Raw genomic sequence first — 18933 nt, forward strand, 5'->3', positions numbered from 1 at the left:
CTATCGTGGCGGCAATCCTCGAACCCGCTGTTGGACACCAGCAGTAAGGGATGCCGTCAAGCTGAAGAAGGAGTCCTATTGGGCCTTTTTGGCCTGTGTTACTCTCGAGGCAGCTGACAGGTACCGGCTGGTCAAGCGGAATGTAGCTTTGGCGGTCGCTGAGGCAGAAACTCGGACATGGGAGGAGTTCAGTGAGGCCATGGAAAATGACTTCCGGACGACTTTGAAGAAATTCTGGTTCATCATTTGAGAGGAAAGCAGTGCACCATTAACACTGTGTACAGTGGAGACCTCGACTCGGGACGTTGTGAATCAATGGGGAGAATACTTCGAAGACTTCCTCAATTCCACGACACATCTTCCTTTGAGGAAGCAGGGTCTGGGGACTCCGGGGTGGGCTCCCCTATCTCTGGGGTCGAAGTCACTGAAGTGGTTCGAAAGCTCCTCGGTGGCAAGGACCCCGGAGTTCCTAAAGGCTCTGGATGCTGTGGGGCTGTCGTGGTTGACACGCCTCTACAACATCGGGTAGACATCGGGGACAGTGCCTCTGGATTGGCAGACCGGGGTGGTGGTCCCCCTTTTTAAGAAGGGGGACCGGAGGGTGTGTCTATTCAGGGGTGCTGGAGAGGAGGATCCGTCGGGAAGTCAAATCTCGGATTCAATAGGAGTAGTGTGGTTTCCGCCCCGGGCGTGGAACTATGGACCAGTTCTACACCCTCGGCAGGCTCCTTGACGGTGCATGGGAGTTCGCCCAACCAATCCACATGTGCTTTGTGGACTTGGAGAAGGCGTTGACCGTGTCCCTCGGGGTGTCCTGTGGGGGTGCTTCGGAAGTACGGGGAACCGAGCACCCTGATACGGGCTGTTCGGCCCCTGTACGGCCGATCTCAAAGTTTGGTCTGCATTGCCGGCAGTAAGTCAAATTCATTTCCAGTGAGGGTTGGACTCCGCCAAGGTTGCCCTTCGTCACCGATTCTGTTAATAATTTTTATGGACAGAATTTCTAGGCGCAGGGTCCGGTTTGGTGGCCTCAACATTGCATCTCTGCTTTTTGCAGATGATGTGGTGCTGTTGACTTCTTCAAGCCGTGATCTCCAACTGGAGCGGTTTGCAGCCGAGCGTGAAGCGGTTGGGATAAAAATCAGCACCTCCAAATCCGAGACTATGGTCCTCAGTCGGAAAAGGGTGGATGCCCTCTCCAGATCAGGGATGAGATCCTGCCCCAAGTAGAGGAGTTCAAGTATCATGGTGTCTTGTTCACGAGTAAGGGTAGGTTGGAGTGGGAGAATGACAGGCGGATCGGTGCACCGTCTGCAGTGATGCGGACTCAGTATTGGTCCGTTGTGGTGAAGAAGGAGCTGAGTCGAAAGGCAAAGCTCTCGATTTACCACTACTCCTCCGCGTTGAGAGGAACCAGTTGAGGTGGCTCGGACATCTGGTTCAGATGCCTCCTGGACGCCTCCCTGGAGAGGTGTTAGGGGCAGGTCCCAACGGCGAGAGGCCCCGGGGACGACCCAGGACACGCTGGAGAGACTATGTCTCTCGGACTGGCTTAGGAACGCCTTGGGATCCCGTGGAAGGAGCTGGTTGAAGTGGCTGGGGAGAGGGAAGTCTGGGCTTCCCTGCTAAAGCTGCTGCCCCCGTGACCTGACCCCGGATAAGCGGTAGATGATTGATGGATGGATGGATAATCGCAAACTGTGATGTGGATGGCGGGTGCCCAGCGACCAGTCTATCATTGTTATCAATTACAGTGTAATAAATTAGCTTCTTTAGTGTATTAAATTTGCCATTGTAGCTGATTTTGGGGAAGTGGTGAGTTGAGGTAAGTATGCAAAGATATACTGTACATATGATAGCAGAGAAAAAAAAAACATGAAAATAAATAGGTTGCACTGAATATAATTTATACGTCATGAAAAGATTTTAAAGATGTAAAACTCACAAATATATGCATATCATGTCTTTAACTCGTTCACTCCCAGCCATTTTCACTGACGCAATCCCCTTCGCCCCCGGCTGTTTTACTGTATTTTGACTGATTTTGCAAGGCCCGCAGAATATTGTATTCTATTGCTATAAAAACATGGACCCTACCAAAATAAAGATTAGAGTCTCTTCTTTCATCAGAAAAAAATATGTTTCTATCTGTTTCTGTTTTGCAGCAATTATCATTAGAATATAGCTAAGTTTTATCATTATTCACAAATCTGCTTATAACTAGCTATAAATCAGCTTGTTTTCAACATGGCCCAGGTTGATCTCTTCTAATCTGCTGCCACCTGCTGGCCGTTTTTGTAATAACTACCATTGCTTCAACCGTTTTGTGCAGCTGAGAGGCTGCATTAAGCCTTCTGTGTGCTCTAGCATAAAAAAACGTGTATAAATAAGTCTTTGAGACACTTAAAACATGTAAAATGTAACGTATTGATACATTTTTGGGAGCAAATGAGTTAACCTATATGCAAAATGTTCCAACGTTTTGGCTAGTTTGTCCAGGGTCCAATTAAGTGTTTTTTTTTCATTTTTTAAATTCAATTTAAAAAAAAAACTTTTACATTGTTTTGGACATTTTCAGTAAAATATATGCCTTAAAAGCTTGTGCCTTCTGTTGTGTTTTTGATGCCACCACAGAAGATTTCCAGTGATGGCAAAGAGGAAAGTGTTTGATGATGGGCAGCAATAAAAAAAATGAGAAAAAAGGAATGCGCACCAAAAAGCCTCTTACCTTGTGTTTGCATGACAGTTAATATAGGATGTCGACCAATATTCTGGGGCGTAAAATATTCAAAGTAAAGTAATATTGTGTAACCTTCACGACCATTTCCCAGCTGTGGTCTATAAATGATACTTTTACATGAGACAGCTATAATGGATACATACACAGTATTACTTATGTGTTACTCAAAATATTCTGAACTTAAACATGAGCGGTCTAAACCCTAAAAACTAGAAAACCTTCAGGTTGTGTGGTTAATGCATGCTGGCTGAGGTTGTGCACACCATGTGAAACAGATATTAGTCCATTTGCAGAAATCCCCCCCCGTCTTGGTAAAAAATGAAATGATTGCTATGACAACTTCTGTGTCCAAAGTGCCTGGCGAGCTTCTTGATAGAGAGCAAGATAAAAACAGCCCTGACAAGCCGTCTGCCTGAGGAAAAGCTGACTTGATTAATGCGGATCACAAGCTGTGAAAAAAGCCTACAAGAGTTTAAGTCTTTTGAGTACACTGATTAAAATACTTGGAAATTCTCAACTTTCACCCCAGGAAATAATGAAAATACATTAAAATACTTTTTCTAGTTAAGTAACATTTTTTTCTGGATATTTTCATTGTGCAACCATCCAATCTTTGTACCGCTTATGCTCACCAGGCTCGTGGGTGTGCTGCAGCACATCCCAGCTGACTTTGGCTGACATTCGGGGCAAACTCTCAACTGCACACAAACAACCATTCATAATGAAATCCCACGCATCACATTAACATTTTTTTCCAAGATTGGAAACATTTTTAAGACTTTTGAAAGATTGATTTAGAATACTTTAAGACCTTGTTTTTTGATGGATTCAATGCCTTTTAAGACTTTTCAAAAGCAAATTCAACCCAAGAATGTTCTTTACAAAAATATGATGTAGTAAGTGCCTGCACGAATCTAAACACGACATTCTGATTAATATTGTGTTAGGCAGCAAATTTCACCCGTTTTTATCCATCTCATGGGGCGGCTTTTTGCCACTTGGTCTCGACTGAAAATGACATTGCAGGTATCTCATTAATGACCATTCATGGCTCACCTATTTTCTGAAGCGGAGTTGTGATTGGTCGTTACCTGAGCCCTGAGCAACTGTGATATCATTCTCAGGCAAAATGGCCGCCCCCTTAGAAGAATAAAAACGGGTAAAATTAGCTGCTTCACCCATATTCTACAAACACACTATTAATCAGAATGCCGTGTTTAGACTAGTGGGGTGTACAGTATATAACAATAATGTCAATAGGGGTTAAAATAAAAGAAGTGTAATTAATTTTGCTGAAATAAATTATAATAATAGAAAGAGATTTCACTATATACGTTTAGTTAGTTCCAAAAAAATATTGAACTTACAGATTGTTCCTCCCTGGCTCTCGTGCTCTCTGTCATTCTCTTCAGTGTCTCTCCTCCAACAGTTTTCTCACACAATTTAATAACATACTGTATTATTGTAAAGAACGTTTTTGGGTTGATTCCCTCTTTAAAGATCTGAAGGAACCCTGTGTATTTTTTAATTATGCAATGCCAATTTAGACTAAACATAGGAGAGGCCCAATTTTAATACAGCAGCTCTTATAGATATAAATGTTGAGGCTCATACATTTAGTTATACATTTTTCATTTTCCTAGTAGCTTGTTATTTTTTTCATTCAAATATTTTAAACTTCAAATGTATACATTTGAAGTTAAAAATTACTAAATAAAATTATTATTAGTTAAAATTATCTAATACCTTCAAAATATTGTAAATATATTTACTATATTCTAAAGGTATTAGGTAATTCAAGTTACATTAATTTTGTTGATTGAATTAAAACCAACAATGAACACAATATTTGGACCTAATGTAAATACAAGTATAAATCAATGAAAATATCAAGATACATAGATCAGGAAAGGTAACATAAAATATGTTTTGCATGGAAAATGTTGTTTATTTAAACATATCTGATGTTTAGCACAATACTGTTCACGTTTCCTTGTGGGAATCTTCCTGCATAAACATGCCTGTGTGTGTGCAATCTAGAATTTATGTCACAGTGAGGTGTTGTTAAAGGGGGCTCTTGTCTGACAAAGACACCGTTTCATCAATAATGTATTGTCAGGTATTAGCAAGCACACAGGTAGCCGTGGTGGGAGCACACAACGTCAAGAGAGCACTTCAAACAGCATAAACGGTCTTCGCATTGTCACCTCCACTAGCCCTGCGGGTGCTCCCGCCACTGAAGATGAGGAAGTTGAGCATCAAGACGGGAAAAGCGGAGTGGACAAATCCAAACTTCCAAGGGTCAATATCACTATGAAGTGCCTTTGGTGGCTCATCAGAATCACTGTCATCATGAAAGTAGCAGAACAATGAAAACGGAGGTCTTATTATGAGTGGCCAAACATTTGCATCCTGGTAAGTCTCTTACAATGCGCTTCCTTCATTTTATATAATTTTTCCCCACACACTGCTTGACCAAAATACATTTTTACCAGCATAACATCTATTTAATACAATGAAAATGAAGTTTACTTTTTTTTGGGGGGGTGAAATGTGGAAGTCTCAACGGCACCTTATGGTGTTATTGACTCCTAATGCGTCCCATGGCCCATTGTGGGGGAATTGGTTGCTCTGAGGGAAAAGGGGAAGGTGGAAGCGCACAGTTGTCATGGCAGACTGAGAGGCACGAAGTGATTGAGCGCTGAGCAGCTCATAATCATCCCTATTCGCTCCCTTATTGCAATGCCTCTCAGGGCACTACCTCCCTTGACAAAGGCGCAGCAAATCAGCTCGCAGCAGTCAGCCACTCAAAAGCAAACATCTGTGGCGGGCCGCGCACGCACGAAACACACACTGAAACAACACGCACCTGATCTTGCCCTCCTGTGGCAGCTCATGTGGCGGGTCGTCCGACAGCAGCCTTGAGTTTCCCTGCAGTGTGTACACACATACACATTCCTAGAATGGAACACACACACACAAGCACACATTATTACTCACAAGTTTTCTTTTGCTATAGCATGGTTCATTCTTTGCCTCAGAGTTTTAAGCAAACATTTTGTCAGGATTTTGATTTGTGTAGTACCACTGGCAACATTCGAGCCAGCACTCAGGTCTACCTGACTCTCATGAGAAAAAGTTTTGCTTCTGCAATGTCAAGCTTTGTATGCGGTACGACTGCTCTGATTTTAAAGAGAATGAAGGGAGCCGCTTCATTTACCTGGGAGTCGGCTTTGTTCTTTAATCTGTGCTATTCTAGCCAAATAAAGGAAAGAAAACTCTACCCATGCACACAGTTACAATAAAATGGGTGTTGTGCTTTTGGAATAATAATAATGTTATTCACAAGCTGGCCTGGTCTCTATCGTCTGCAAATAGAGGGGTTCCACTGTATTGGGGTCAATTGTTTTCTATACTGCATAAACCAATAAAAACAACAATAAAACATAAATGTACAATGGAAGACTGAACAGAAGTGAGAACGGATGTGTTTAAGCTTCTAAGGGATTAAAGTAATAAAAAAATAAAAAAAAATCTCTATATGATGTTTTTTTAAATTTATTATTTTTTAAATATGATCTTTCTATATCGTGTTTTTTATTGTTGTGAGAGTGTATGGAACATATCCCCCGTAAAAAAAAAAAAAAAAAATCCATGTAATGGGATAATCTCTGTTCTTATAAGGGCAAGAGAATAAATAAATAAATAAATAAATAAATACAATAAGGTCAGAGGCATTAACTCCACCACTCACAGAATACTGTAAATGTGCGTGCGTGTGTTTATACCGTGTGGGGTAACAGCGTCTGTACGCCGTCTCGAAGGGCCACTCGCAGCGAGCGCACATCGACAACGGCTGCCAGCTGCAGCAGAGCATCCTGTGGAAGCAGACAAACATATTGTACGCCCTTGTTTCTGTTTAACTGCTCATTTCAAACAAACAACGGCGTCTTCAAGTCGGAGCCCTGAGCTGAAGTTCTCTCATTTTGTGTTATGTGCAAGTTTCATGTCACAAGCTACTTAACAAGCTGCGAAAGTCTCTAAGAAATATTCAAACAGTGACACACTGGAGGCTATTAAACTAAAACTCTTAGGATTAGTTTTGCTCTCCTGGACATGTGATGAATTTAATTCACGCACTGTGAATGACAATTCACTTGCAGCATTTCTTAGGCAAGAAAAAGCTCATTATTTAAAAAATGACAGTGTGAAGTGGGCCCAGAAACAAATATATTGGCCGTATAAACCACATAAGATAATAGTAATAACAATAATACACAAATAACACTGAGGGTTAATAAGGTTCAAATTGAAAACAAATTTCTGAGTGTGATTCTTGACGACTGCTGGAAAGTCCATATAATACATGTTAGGGCAAAGGTAGCACACACTGTTGGATTGTTGGGAAAGGCCAGACACGTATTAAATGAGAAAACAATGTATATTTTGTATTTTTTTATTAATATGACCACATTTGAATTACTGTGTAGAAGTTTGGTTATGATTATGCTCAATGCAAAAAATAAAATAAAAATAAATAAAAGCCATAAGGATAATAAACCATGTAGGGTACCTTGAACTAGATTTTAAAACTGGACAAATAACATATAGGGCAAATAATAAAATGCTGCCCGACAACATACAAAAAATATTTACAGAAAGAGATGGGGGTTATTATTTGAGAGAGGAATTGAAATTTAAACAACATTATGCTCACACAAAACTCAAAAGTATGTGCATTTAGATCTATGGAGTGATTTTGTGGAATGGTCTTGAGGGAAACATAAAAAAAAGAAGTCCAAATTGTATAAAAATTCATTTTTACCAGGGAGGAATAATAAAAAAGTGGTTGAAAGTACAATTTTTGTTAAGGCATTTATGAATAATGAGTTAAAGTAATAAGTGAGGTAAAATCGGGATAGGAATGGATAAGCAGTTGCTTCACCCGACCCAAGTCTTTTCTTTTGTAAATGAATTTCTTCTGGAAGTCATTACTGTACTATTATTTATGGAGAACGGAAACAGTTAAATTTCATCCTTGTTTTGTGGAATAACTTAAATGTCTCTGTTTGTTATTTGTTTTTGACACAATTGTGACATTATGCTCTATTGTTTTATTGTCATTTTAAATGTTCAAAATAAATTCGAGTAAATGCATTTTATTTGTAATCCACTACACATTCATTGTACTCTTTTCATGGTTAATGCTCTCTTTTACGAAAGTGTATTGCATTCACTTAGGGGGGAAAAACCTCCTGTTTTTCAGGGCAATTTTTTTTTTGGGGGGGGGGGGGGGGGGGCGCTTTTTTATTTTATTTTTTTATTTTCTCATTTTCTAAATATTTTTTTCTTTAAAAATATATTTTTTCTGTCATAACAAATATTTTGAAAAAGCAGTGGAACATACTCAGAAAAACAGGATTTTTTTTAAAACAGAAAAAATATTCAGAAAAACAGGAAACAAATATTTAAAAAAACAATTTTTTTTTCAGAAAAACAGGAAAAAAAAGCCAATAAAACAGAAAATTAAAAAATACTCAATAAAACAAAGCCCTCCCACCACCACACAAGAAATAGGCTACTCTTCTTTTTCCAAGTGAATGCAATATGCTTCAGTACCCTCTTTAGAACAAAATAAAAGTGATAATCAAGACAAGTGGAATCTAATCAGTTCTGAAACAAACAAGCAAGTTCCTTTTCTTTCACATGCCTAAAATGTTAGAACTTATCCATATCCAGTGTCACGGTTCATTTTCTTCCATTTCGAAAGAGAAGATGAATCTAATGAAAGCATCCTGCATATGCAGAAGGTGAGTATTTGTGAAGGTGGTGATCCCTGGACTGCACACTGTGTCGTACAGTACTTTGTAGCACAGAAACTTGAGAGCAGATGACTTTCTTTGAGGTTTGTTTGAGTTTAACTTCAAGGCAAATTAAATTGGAACACAACATATATCAACCGTGCCTTGAGAATTTTTGCATCATCACCCTCCACAAACTCTCCACTTGGGTCACAGCTACAATTCATATGTTGCATATTCCTACCACAGGAATATTTACACACTTTGCGTCATTTACTTTTATCCCTTCCAGTTATCACACTACATTATTACAACATTTTGGTGTGAGAGCATCTCAGCGGGACATCAAAATCTCATCAAAGCATTGGGAAATAGTGGAAGAAAGCTAAGATGCTTAAGACACAGCTGCTTTCAAGACGGTGTGGCGAATATAAATAGGAAAGATGAGCATCATGTTCAAAATATTGCCTGTGAGTGCCAGATCATATTCAGCTTGTCCTGATAAAGCTGTGTTAGTCACACAGAACATCTTGTCTCTCTCTGCAATGCCTGCAAGGCCTCTACTAAAAAAAAATCCCCCAAACCTATTTTCTTGTCTGCCAATCACTCGCACTCAGGATTCGGAATAAACAGGAAGGACAAGGACATCTGTGTGTGGGGGTCAAAGTGTGAAGGATGCGAGCTGGGCTAAAAATGGGAGTCGAGGGGAGAGTCTGGTCATGCCTGAGCACTCAGTGGTGCTTTTTACATATGATTAAACGTGATTAGCTTTGATCACTCAATCATTTGGCCAGGGCGTAATGAAGTTGGACGTGAGCTTTCAGTCAGAGTGGCTTGCATCATCAGACGAAGAGCTTGAAATGCTTGCGGAAATCATCCTAAGTAATGTTTGATTGGAAATGCAGTGAAAACTCAGCTGCTAATATCAAAATTTATAGAAACATGGTCTACGTATATAGAATATTTTAACCTAATTCCGGTTACTTAATTCTGTCTGTTAGCGAGAGCCACTACATCGTGATAACTTACATTGATGTTTCTGCATCTGGCAATTTATTATTATATTATATTATTAGTATGGGATTTTTTTTTAATGGGCTTTAGGTGAACTGATGAATACACACACGCTCGCACGCACGCACACACACACACACACACACACACGCACACACACACACACACACACACACACACACACACACACACACACACACACACACACACGCACATACACATACTCACCCACATACAAAAAAAAGGGTATATATATATATATATATATATATATATATATATATATATATATATATGTGTGTATATGTGTATATATATATGTATATGTATTTAAAAAAAAAAAAAAAAAAAACATTTATTACATTTTTTTAATTGATTTGTTGGATTTTTTTTTTTTTAAAAAAAAAAGGAGAGCAATGATGATGTCAAATCGAATGAACAATACTGAGCTCTGAGAAAAAAAAAAAAAGAAGAAAAAAAAAAAAGAAAACTCAGCTGCCCACAATTATCTGTCACTCTGTGTGTGTGTGTGTGGTCTTGTTTTTGTTACATAGTGGGGCCAACATTTCGGGATTTCACAGAGTTTTGGGGCCCACCCGTCCATGTGGAGCCATTTTGCTGGTCCCCACAAGTTTAGACCTATTTTGGAGGGTCAAGACTTGGTTTTAGAGTTTAGGTTTGAATTGGGTTATGGTTGAGGTTAGGGTAAGGAATAGGGGTAGGGGTAGGCAATCATTTTTGATGGTTGGGGTTAGGGGGAGGGGCTAGGAAATGCATTATGTCAATGAGATGGCCCCACAAAGATAGTAAAACAAACCTGTGTGTGTGTGTGTGTGTCTACTACCAGTGGAGATATGCCTAGGTAAATGTCAAAGTATAACCTTCCATAATCATTTCTCACAAACCCCAACACATCTATTATATCAATGCACCTGCTCCTCACACCTCATCACACACATAATTATCTTTGTCCGTCAAATAAATCAATAAGGGCATTTGATTTTTTCAAGGATTCGAGGAATATTAATGTCATAACATGACACATTTTCACATGATATGGCACCAAACAGCCCAGAGAGTCCCAAGCCTTGTAAGGGGGAAAAAAAGGGAAAAGTAAGATCAAACAAATGTGATAAAGAGATAAGAGAGATACTCATTCACGGTTTGCACATGATATTTACAAGGTCATTTTGGACTTGACAAAAAGAATAGTGTTCAAGAATAAAGTGTTTTACATTCACAGATGAAATGTCGAGGCTACAGGGTATCATTTGAGTTTAACAGTCAACAGCAGGAAAGAAGCTGTTCCTCAACCTGTCGGTACTGCTCCAGATGCTTCGTAACCTCCTGCCTGAGTGGAGGTAACGGAAGAGTGTGTGTGTGTGTGTGTGAGGAGGGGGGGGGGGGCTGGGAGGGGGGGGGGGTTCTGTTGGGTCATTTGTGATGCAGCGAGCGCTCTGTCTGCATCTGGTGGCAGTGTTTTGGCAGGTTGGAACAGACGCTGGTTTCAGCGAGGTGTTGAAAACGTCTGTTGGCACCTCCATAGTTCCTCAGTACACGCCCTGGGATATTGGGGCCTGCAGGTTTGCGGGTTTAATCCTTTGCAGGGTTCTACTCCAGTCTTTTGGCGATAAGATGAGTTGCATATCGTCATGTGGCTCCGACATAAGGGGTGTTGTTAAGGGCATCCGGCAGAGAGGGGCCTTTTGAGATTTGGTGTTTTGGTTTGTGACATACTTAATGCCTTTTCACATACTCCAAGGGTCATTGGAGGTGAAGTGGCCCTGGATATTTGGAGCATAGGAGTGTTTTAGCCCTCCTGATGTGCACAGTCAGATCTCTTGTTACTGCCCTGCGTGCTGATGATTCGTGTGGAGACATCATCAGCACATTTTGAAATGAGTACTAGGACGGTATGACAGATATGACTCCAGATCCACTTCTGCTTCCTGAGTAGAAAATTCCCGGAAAATTTGCTATAGTTTGTTTACTGAAAAGCGTCTTGAAGCACAGAGGCACCATCATTGGGCCACATGATGTTCCTGAGTGTGGCCTTGGACTGTTTCCCAATGTTTATTTGCTGTGGCCAGTAGTACGGAGATTCGGTTGTAGAAGCCAAGGTAGGGGCGGTGGAGGGCTCTGTATGTTTGTGTCTACACAATTCAGCGTGTTATCGCCCCCTCATTAGAATGGCTAAAACTTGGAGGAGTGTCTGTCAATTTAATGTGGTGAACAAAATATACAAAATAAACTCTGAAGGACTGCAGGAAGCTAATGGTGTGCTAGTGTTAGCATTAGCATTAGCTCTTGGAGCTATGTAAACAGTGGTGACGTAAACAGCTAGCGAGGAAAGTGTTAGCCAGCATTTAAAACTCAAATGCTTAATTTCCTCGATTCATCATTCGATGGCTCCCTTTTAAGTCCACTGTTTGTGCATCAACCTTTGTTGATGATACATAGTCGACTCCTGCATTTCTTCCCTGAATGGGAGTCACGGCCCACTCAAAAACAGCTGTAGTCGGTTGGGCATGTTGTCATTTAGCCATATTTACCTCAAATGTCATCAAAGAACGGAACATGTCCTCATCTTGCTTCTAATCCAGTGAGCAAATGTTGTGATTTTAGCGGTGGCTTGCAAGCCTTTAGCTGAGCTAGCTATCTGGTACTTCTGTTGCTATGAGCAACGCTTTCTGTTGCCAGCCTCTCCATCCACCACCTCTCCGCGCTGTGTGCTGTTTGGTTCACACAAGCTGCATTCTGCTGAGAGTACTTCAACGTAAATTAAATAGATGTCATTGAATTTACTCTAAATTGGTAGAGTTCGTTTGAGCTATACTTCTCATCATGCGCTATTTGTGCTGAGATGAGTCCATCTATCCATCATCTACCGCTTATCCGGGGTCGGGTCGCGGGTGCAGCAGCTTTAGCAGGGAAGCCCAGACTTCCCTCTCCCCAGCCACTTCAGCCAGCTCCTCCGACGGGATCCCAAGGCGCTCCCAGGCCAGCCAAGAGACGTAGTCTCTCCAGCGTGTCCTGGGTCGTCCCCGGGGCCTTCCGCCGGTAGGACATGCCCGGAACACCTCCAGGCGTCCAGGAGGCATCCGAACCAAATGCCCGAGCCACCTCAATTGGTTCCTCTCAACACGGAGGAGTAGTGGCTCGGCCCTGAGTCCCTCCCGGATGACCGAGCTTCTCACCCTATCTTTAAGGGAGAGCCCGGATACCCTGCGGAGGAAACTCAGTTCGGCCCCTTGTATCCGGGATCTTGTTCTTTCTATCACGGTGAGGGTAGGAACGTAGATCGACCGGTAAGTTGAGAGCTTTGCCTTTGGACTCAGCTCCTTCTTCACCACAAAACGGACCGATGCTGAGATAGTAAAGGGGCCTAATCACCGGAGCTCAAGAAGCTTCTGCGCTATTGGGAGCCAACAATGTGCCTTTGTTGTGTGTAAAAGTCTTATTAAAGGTTCCAGAAGATCCGTGACACAGTTTACATGGCAGACACGGTCATGTGTATATCACTACAAACGGTTGTGGCGGTCTTCAAAATATGAATGGAAAAAGAGACATCATTTCATTACACAAACAAGATTATTTTTTTCCTCCAATGCCATTTCATTTTGAGTTAATTTGGGCAAAGCTTTTATCGGAATTGAAAATGCCATGACAACACTATCATCCCCTGCTAATATGATTATGATAATGGTGCATTGCCATTATTATATTCATTTACCATTTTATCTTTTGAATCAGCAGTCACTCTTCTCAATTTGCTTCAACATGAGTGTGCAACCCCCAAAATCGAAATGTTAAACTGAATCAAGGCCATACTAATACATGAAGTGATTTGTTGGTTTTGTCCTTTCCTCATGAAATCGTCGCATCCCATCTCTCTATGTTTTCCTTTCATGTCTCCTCTCATCTCCCACTTGTCTTTTTATTTTTTTATATTTTTTTAATCACAGGCATTTCTCCTCTCACTGAGAGCTCTGACATTTTGGATGGCACCTGTGATGAGCACAACTAAACAGATCCCTCTCATTAGGATTTTATAGCACTCACCTACTGCCCACAAATCTACCAACAATGCCACCCTCACCGTGTTTATTTGTAAATGCTTTAACATGCATTACCGAATGGCTGGTAGAAACCAAATCTCTATCTCTCTTTGGGCAAATTTCCACCACAAATACTAACAAAAAAAAAAAAAAGCACCATTAACTCATCCACTCCCAGCCATTTTCACTGAAGCAACCCAAAATTTGTCAAAATCCAGTAAAACAGCGAAGGCGCTGTTTTACTGGATTTTGACAAATTTTGCAATATTGTGTTCTATTGCTAAAAAAAACATGGAACCTACCAAAAGAAAGATGACAGTCTCTTCTTTCATTAGGAAAAAAGTACATTTGTATCTGTTTTCGTTTTGCAGCTATTAGCATTAGAAAATAGCTAAGTTTCAACATTATTCACACATCTGTTTAAAAAAAAGAGCTTTTTGCAACGTGTGTTTTACAACTTTTAATCTCTTATACTCTGCTTCCACCCGCTGACAGCTTTTGTAATAATTACCATTTAGGGATGGAACGGTTTTTGAAAACCGTTAAAGCCCATCGGTTTAAGAGTTTTGGTTCGGTCCGTCTGCGCTCTGCTCGGTCTCTTCACGCAACTTTTTTTTTTGTCCCACGAGTCCCACCTCATGAGTCCATCTCTTTTTTTTTCTTTTTTATCCCAACGTGTCACTCGCAAAGAGCAGTGAGACTCGGTTCACACTTCATTTTCTGTAAGCAGAAGATCTCTCTTACCTTCACTTCAACTCCACAAAAGGTAGCCAAGTCATTATTCCACGTCATGCACAATCACGGTGTCACAGAAAAACTAAAGTCACCACATAACAGCGAACTTGACAGCATCACTAATAACTAATAAAACAACTAGACCATTAACTAAATAAATAATTAAGACAGAACATGCACTTTAAAAGACTATTTCAATCCTTAGCGCCCCAAAGCATGCTGGGAGCGCCTTCAGACTCGCAGCGGTGCTCGCTACACCACTATGGCAGCGACCATGGTTACGACGAACGTCAAATCCTTCTAGCGACGGGACATCCAATCATATTGCAGCAGGGCGGGTAAAGCCCTGTCGGGTTTCATGATGGCTACTGGCCTTAGCTTCCTAGCATCGCTACCGAGTCTTTAATCCAAATCACTGAAACATAAAACAGACCTCGGAATTATAACTGGCAGGAAATCGCTATGTTCATGACTGTGGTGTTTTGTTTCAAACAAGAGCTTAGTTTAACCCGAGGATAATCGGGGCTCGTATATAGCAAGCAGCTAGCCGTCGCCCGCCCCGTTGTCCTCGATGCACATTCCGACAGACTTTCCCACTTCCGTCGTCAGATTGGGTTATTGGGAGGCAAATGTTGACGTACCACAAATCCCCTCAAAATAAAGGTGGAGGTCTGCAATTAAAGCACATCTTGTCTGTTTCATTTGAAATCCAGTGTGGTGGTGTTAAAGAACGTGAATGAAGAGGTGACTAAAAGATTCCGTAGCTACTTAGAGCTCATTCACACATCATGTAGAGAGAGTAATAGTACACGAGATAATCATTACTCTATCCATATAGATATGAATTATGACACATTTTTGTCTTATGCCCACCAAATAAAACTTATCTAGTAATTGTTAGTCTGTTGTATGAATGGCAACAGACATAAGTTGGTTTTACCTTTTGCTATCCAATTGAGCGGTTATTTGTTAGCATAAATACAACAACAACAACAATAATAATAATAATGATAATAATAATAATTTAGATGATAATAAAATAATAGTAATTAGCTGTGAATACTGTATAATATACACTTGTACGGTTTAAAAAGGTAATATTAAAGCTTTTTCTACATCATGCATGTTCCACCGATGCCCAGATGAGTATGAAGAGCCCTGACTGTTTTACTCTGACTGCGTCTATCAGCTTTTATCTTCCCTTTATAGTAGAGTGTGCGGATCCTCACACTCCACAGTTTCTTTGGGGAGGGGCGGTGTTTTTCTTATCTCATTTGAAGTCATGTCTTCGTTTGTCAACTGTGGCTGACGCTTTAAGATCGTGCACGTACTTGCACGCGCACCATGAACGAGCCTGACACAGATGCTGCAGTTAGGTTTTGGGCCAGAGGTGGAAGTGGCGAGTAAAAAAGTGACAAACTGCACAAAGATCATTTAACTCCAAGACATAATAGATTTTTCTAAAACTGAAAACGGAACGGAACTGAAAACCGCCAGCACAAAACCGAAAACCGAACTGAAACGTAGATTTTGTGAACCATTCCACCCCTTCTACCATTGCTTCGAGCGTTCTCTTCAGTTCAGAAGCTGCATCAAATAAGTTTTTGGGACCATGGTAATATTTAAAATAGAACATATTAATACGTTTTTGGGAGCAAATTAGTTAAATGTTTTTGTTTACATGCTCAACATTATCTACCACAGTATTTCATTTTCTCTCTTTGAAAATCCATTTCTATTTACTGAGATTTAGAATGTTTTTTTCCCCACCAAACATTTTGATTATGTGCACAAAAAACCTATGTGGAGACTAATTCTAATAATCCAAAAAATAATAAAATAATAAATTGCAATGTATTTCTATTTCTATAGGTTTAAAAAAAACAAAAACATTTAGTATGCTCCATCACTCCCACCTCTGAGTGCCTTCCAACTGTAGTTAGAAAGATACACACTACCTGAAGTACGTGCTTCTCTCCTGAAAGAGCCACACTCAGAGCCCACCTGAAAAGCAACTGAGCTATCTGCAGGGAGCCACTGTGCAGTAAGTGTAAAAATATGAGAACAATAGCCCATCAGCCCAGGAGTGTGATGGCGTAGAAATGAAACAATATTGTTGTATGACTTGAGGGATGATAAAATGTATAGGTAAAGAAAAAATGCTGCCTTTAGTCTTTTCCCTGCACCATTATCATGTCATTTCAAAGTTAATGAAAAATGAGGTTGACACCTGGAGCACATCTGTGGGGACAGCTCTCTGAAAAGTTTAATCAATTCTACACAGGGAGCGCACTAGTGGGCGCCATGAAGCCAAATAAGCTCTGTATAATGTCAATAGAATTTCCCACTGCGCAGCAGTAGTGACATTATATTTGTACAGACATTCAATATTTTCCACACTCATATGGCTGCCTGGTGGGGAAATTGTCAACTTCTCACTTATTTCCATTTTTCATTTTATTTGTATAAGTTCCAGAACAAGCAGCCCTTTTAGCACGTCTGCCCCAAAGTTCTGAGGTTTTGGATTTGAATCTATTTGAGTTGGTTTACTCAAATTCCAATTCAATTCAATTATTTATTTCACTCTTAAAAAAAATATGAAAGTGGGACAGAAAGAAGCAAAACTTATGATTTATGCCTGTGGTCAACATAAATGAATGACAGCAAGCAGTCAAGACGTTTTCAACATAACAATTTTACAAACTAATTCAACAGCATGAATTCATACTACCGTATATACTGTATAATTTTTTAGTAATTGTGGCTGGCAAGCAATCCAGGTGACGTCCACCTGTCGCCCAAACTCAACTAAGCTAGGATAGGCATCATCTTGCCCCTGATTCTATTGAGGATAGGTGGTATAGAGAATGGTTGGATGAATTTCCACACTAAACCTGAGGAATATGCTTTTGATGGCTCATCACAATGACTTTCTACAAAGCTCGTGCTATTCATTAACTTCCATATCCCGTCAACACAGTCAGATGGTGGAATAAAAATGGCATAAATAGGAACCCCATTGTATTTGAGCACTGTGAGATACGCTCATCATAAAAATCCCAAAGCAGGGGGCTCAAAGACGCACATTCAGACAGCTCAGGTGCACGGCGGTGAGGTGGGAAACACGCATGCTCAAAATGCATTAATCCAATTCTAACAAAGGGTGCAGGAGAAACGCGAGTGAGCAGTGCAACAATGCGGGCAATTTTCCTGTTATCTGATTTGTGTCCATTTGCCTAAATCAACGATGGGCAAATTAAATGAGTTTGGAATTTTTCATCAGCGCTACTGGGGGGGGGCCAAATAGGACCACGCACTTCTTAACCCCACAAATGACAAAAATGCCATTTTAAAGGGTAAGTCAAGTCAAAAATTGTCACTATCGTCCAAACACAGCATTTTGATTAATATTGCGTTTGTGGAATAACTAAGCAGCAAAATCCAAAATCCACTCGTATTTATCCATCTCTGAGGCTGCCATTTTGCCACTTGCTGTCCACTGAAAATGACAAAATCACAGAGCTTAAGGGCTCAGCTTGCAAATGTCACATGACCAAACCCAGAAAACAGGTGATTGGTCGTCACCGGAACATATGATGCATGAAAACTGTCACTCTTTTTACGTACACACACACTGATCAGTCTCTACATTTTCCATATTTTTTTTCTCGTCCATACGGAATTTTACATTTCAAGAAGTCATAATCCATATAAACGATGAATTTCTTTACATTAATTTCATTCAAGCTCAAGATTGTGGCTTGTGACTGAAGCAACCTCGGCTCCAACAACTCAAACGGCATATGGATATGAGCGGGGGGACTAAATGAGCTCCCCTCTCTCACCAAACCCAAATGATGTCCTTGAGCAAAGCATCAACTCGTTAATGTCATTCCGTTTCCAATGACAACCATGTATGTCACGTCCACCGTGTTAATGGAGCAATAGAGAACACTTAGACAGCAAAGTATTTCATCATAAACGGAAATATATTTTTCTTCTCCATACGTTTTAGCTGCACTTTGTTTTGTTTCAGCACACTTGTGCGGAGTATTGACCCATTATTAAAGAGCCGTTTATGTTCCTCATTAAAACAAAGTGACAGTGATTGGTTTTCCTCTACAGTATGTCGTTGCTCTTCTTGAATACAAATTGAAGGGAGGAGGTGTGGTCTTGTTTTAAAGGACAGTTCTGACAGGCAGGGGGCATATTTGTTAAAGCAACACTAAATCGGATTTGAACCTTCAATTCATGTTTTCATAATTCTGCTGATGAAACATTGACTTACAGCTAGATTAATGAAGCCTTTGTCATGGTCTGTATAATTTTTACTGGCACTTAACAACTTTGAGGTGGATGCTGTGAACTCTAACTACAAACTACAAACGTGTAGACAGCTTTACGCCATACGTCATTTCCCGTCGTTCTAGACGGAAGTCGAGTCAAACGTCTACGCGCGATTACTGTTATCATGTTGAGGCGACAATAATAATGATAAAATCATGCCTACCTGGATGTGGATAGCACAGTACAGGATTTCACTTGCTGGGGAGGCGAAAGACGGGGGATCTCCAAACGACGCTGC

At 40.6% G+C, this 18933-nt stretch overlaps 1 protein-coding gene across 2 annotated transcripts in view; it reads right to left on the reverse strand.

Moving 5' to 3' along the window:
• Positions 1-18933, reverse strand: part of pde2a (phosphodiesterase 2A) — a 163758-nt gene that overhangs the window by 26714 nt on the left and 118111 nt on the right. For both annotated transcript variants that reach the window (XM_077566296.1, XM_077566297.1), the window contains exons 3-4: positions 6529-6618; positions 5610-5698 (exon numbers count right to left, since the gene is read on the reverse strand). In XM_077566296.1, the coding sequence (XP_077422422.1) occupies positions 5610-5698; positions 6529-6618 (179 nt within the window). The remainder of the gene's footprint in view (positions 1-5609; positions 5699-6528; positions 6619-18933) is intronic.

This window comes from Vanacampus margaritifer, chromosome 5, assembly GCF_051991255.1.
Source record: "Vanacampus margaritifer isolate UIUO_Vmar chromosome 5, RoL_Vmar_1.0, whole genome shotgun sequence".
NCBI classification, from domain to species: Eukaryota; Metazoa; Chordata; class Actinopteri; order Syngnathiformes; family Syngnathidae; genus Vanacampus; species Vanacampus margaritifer.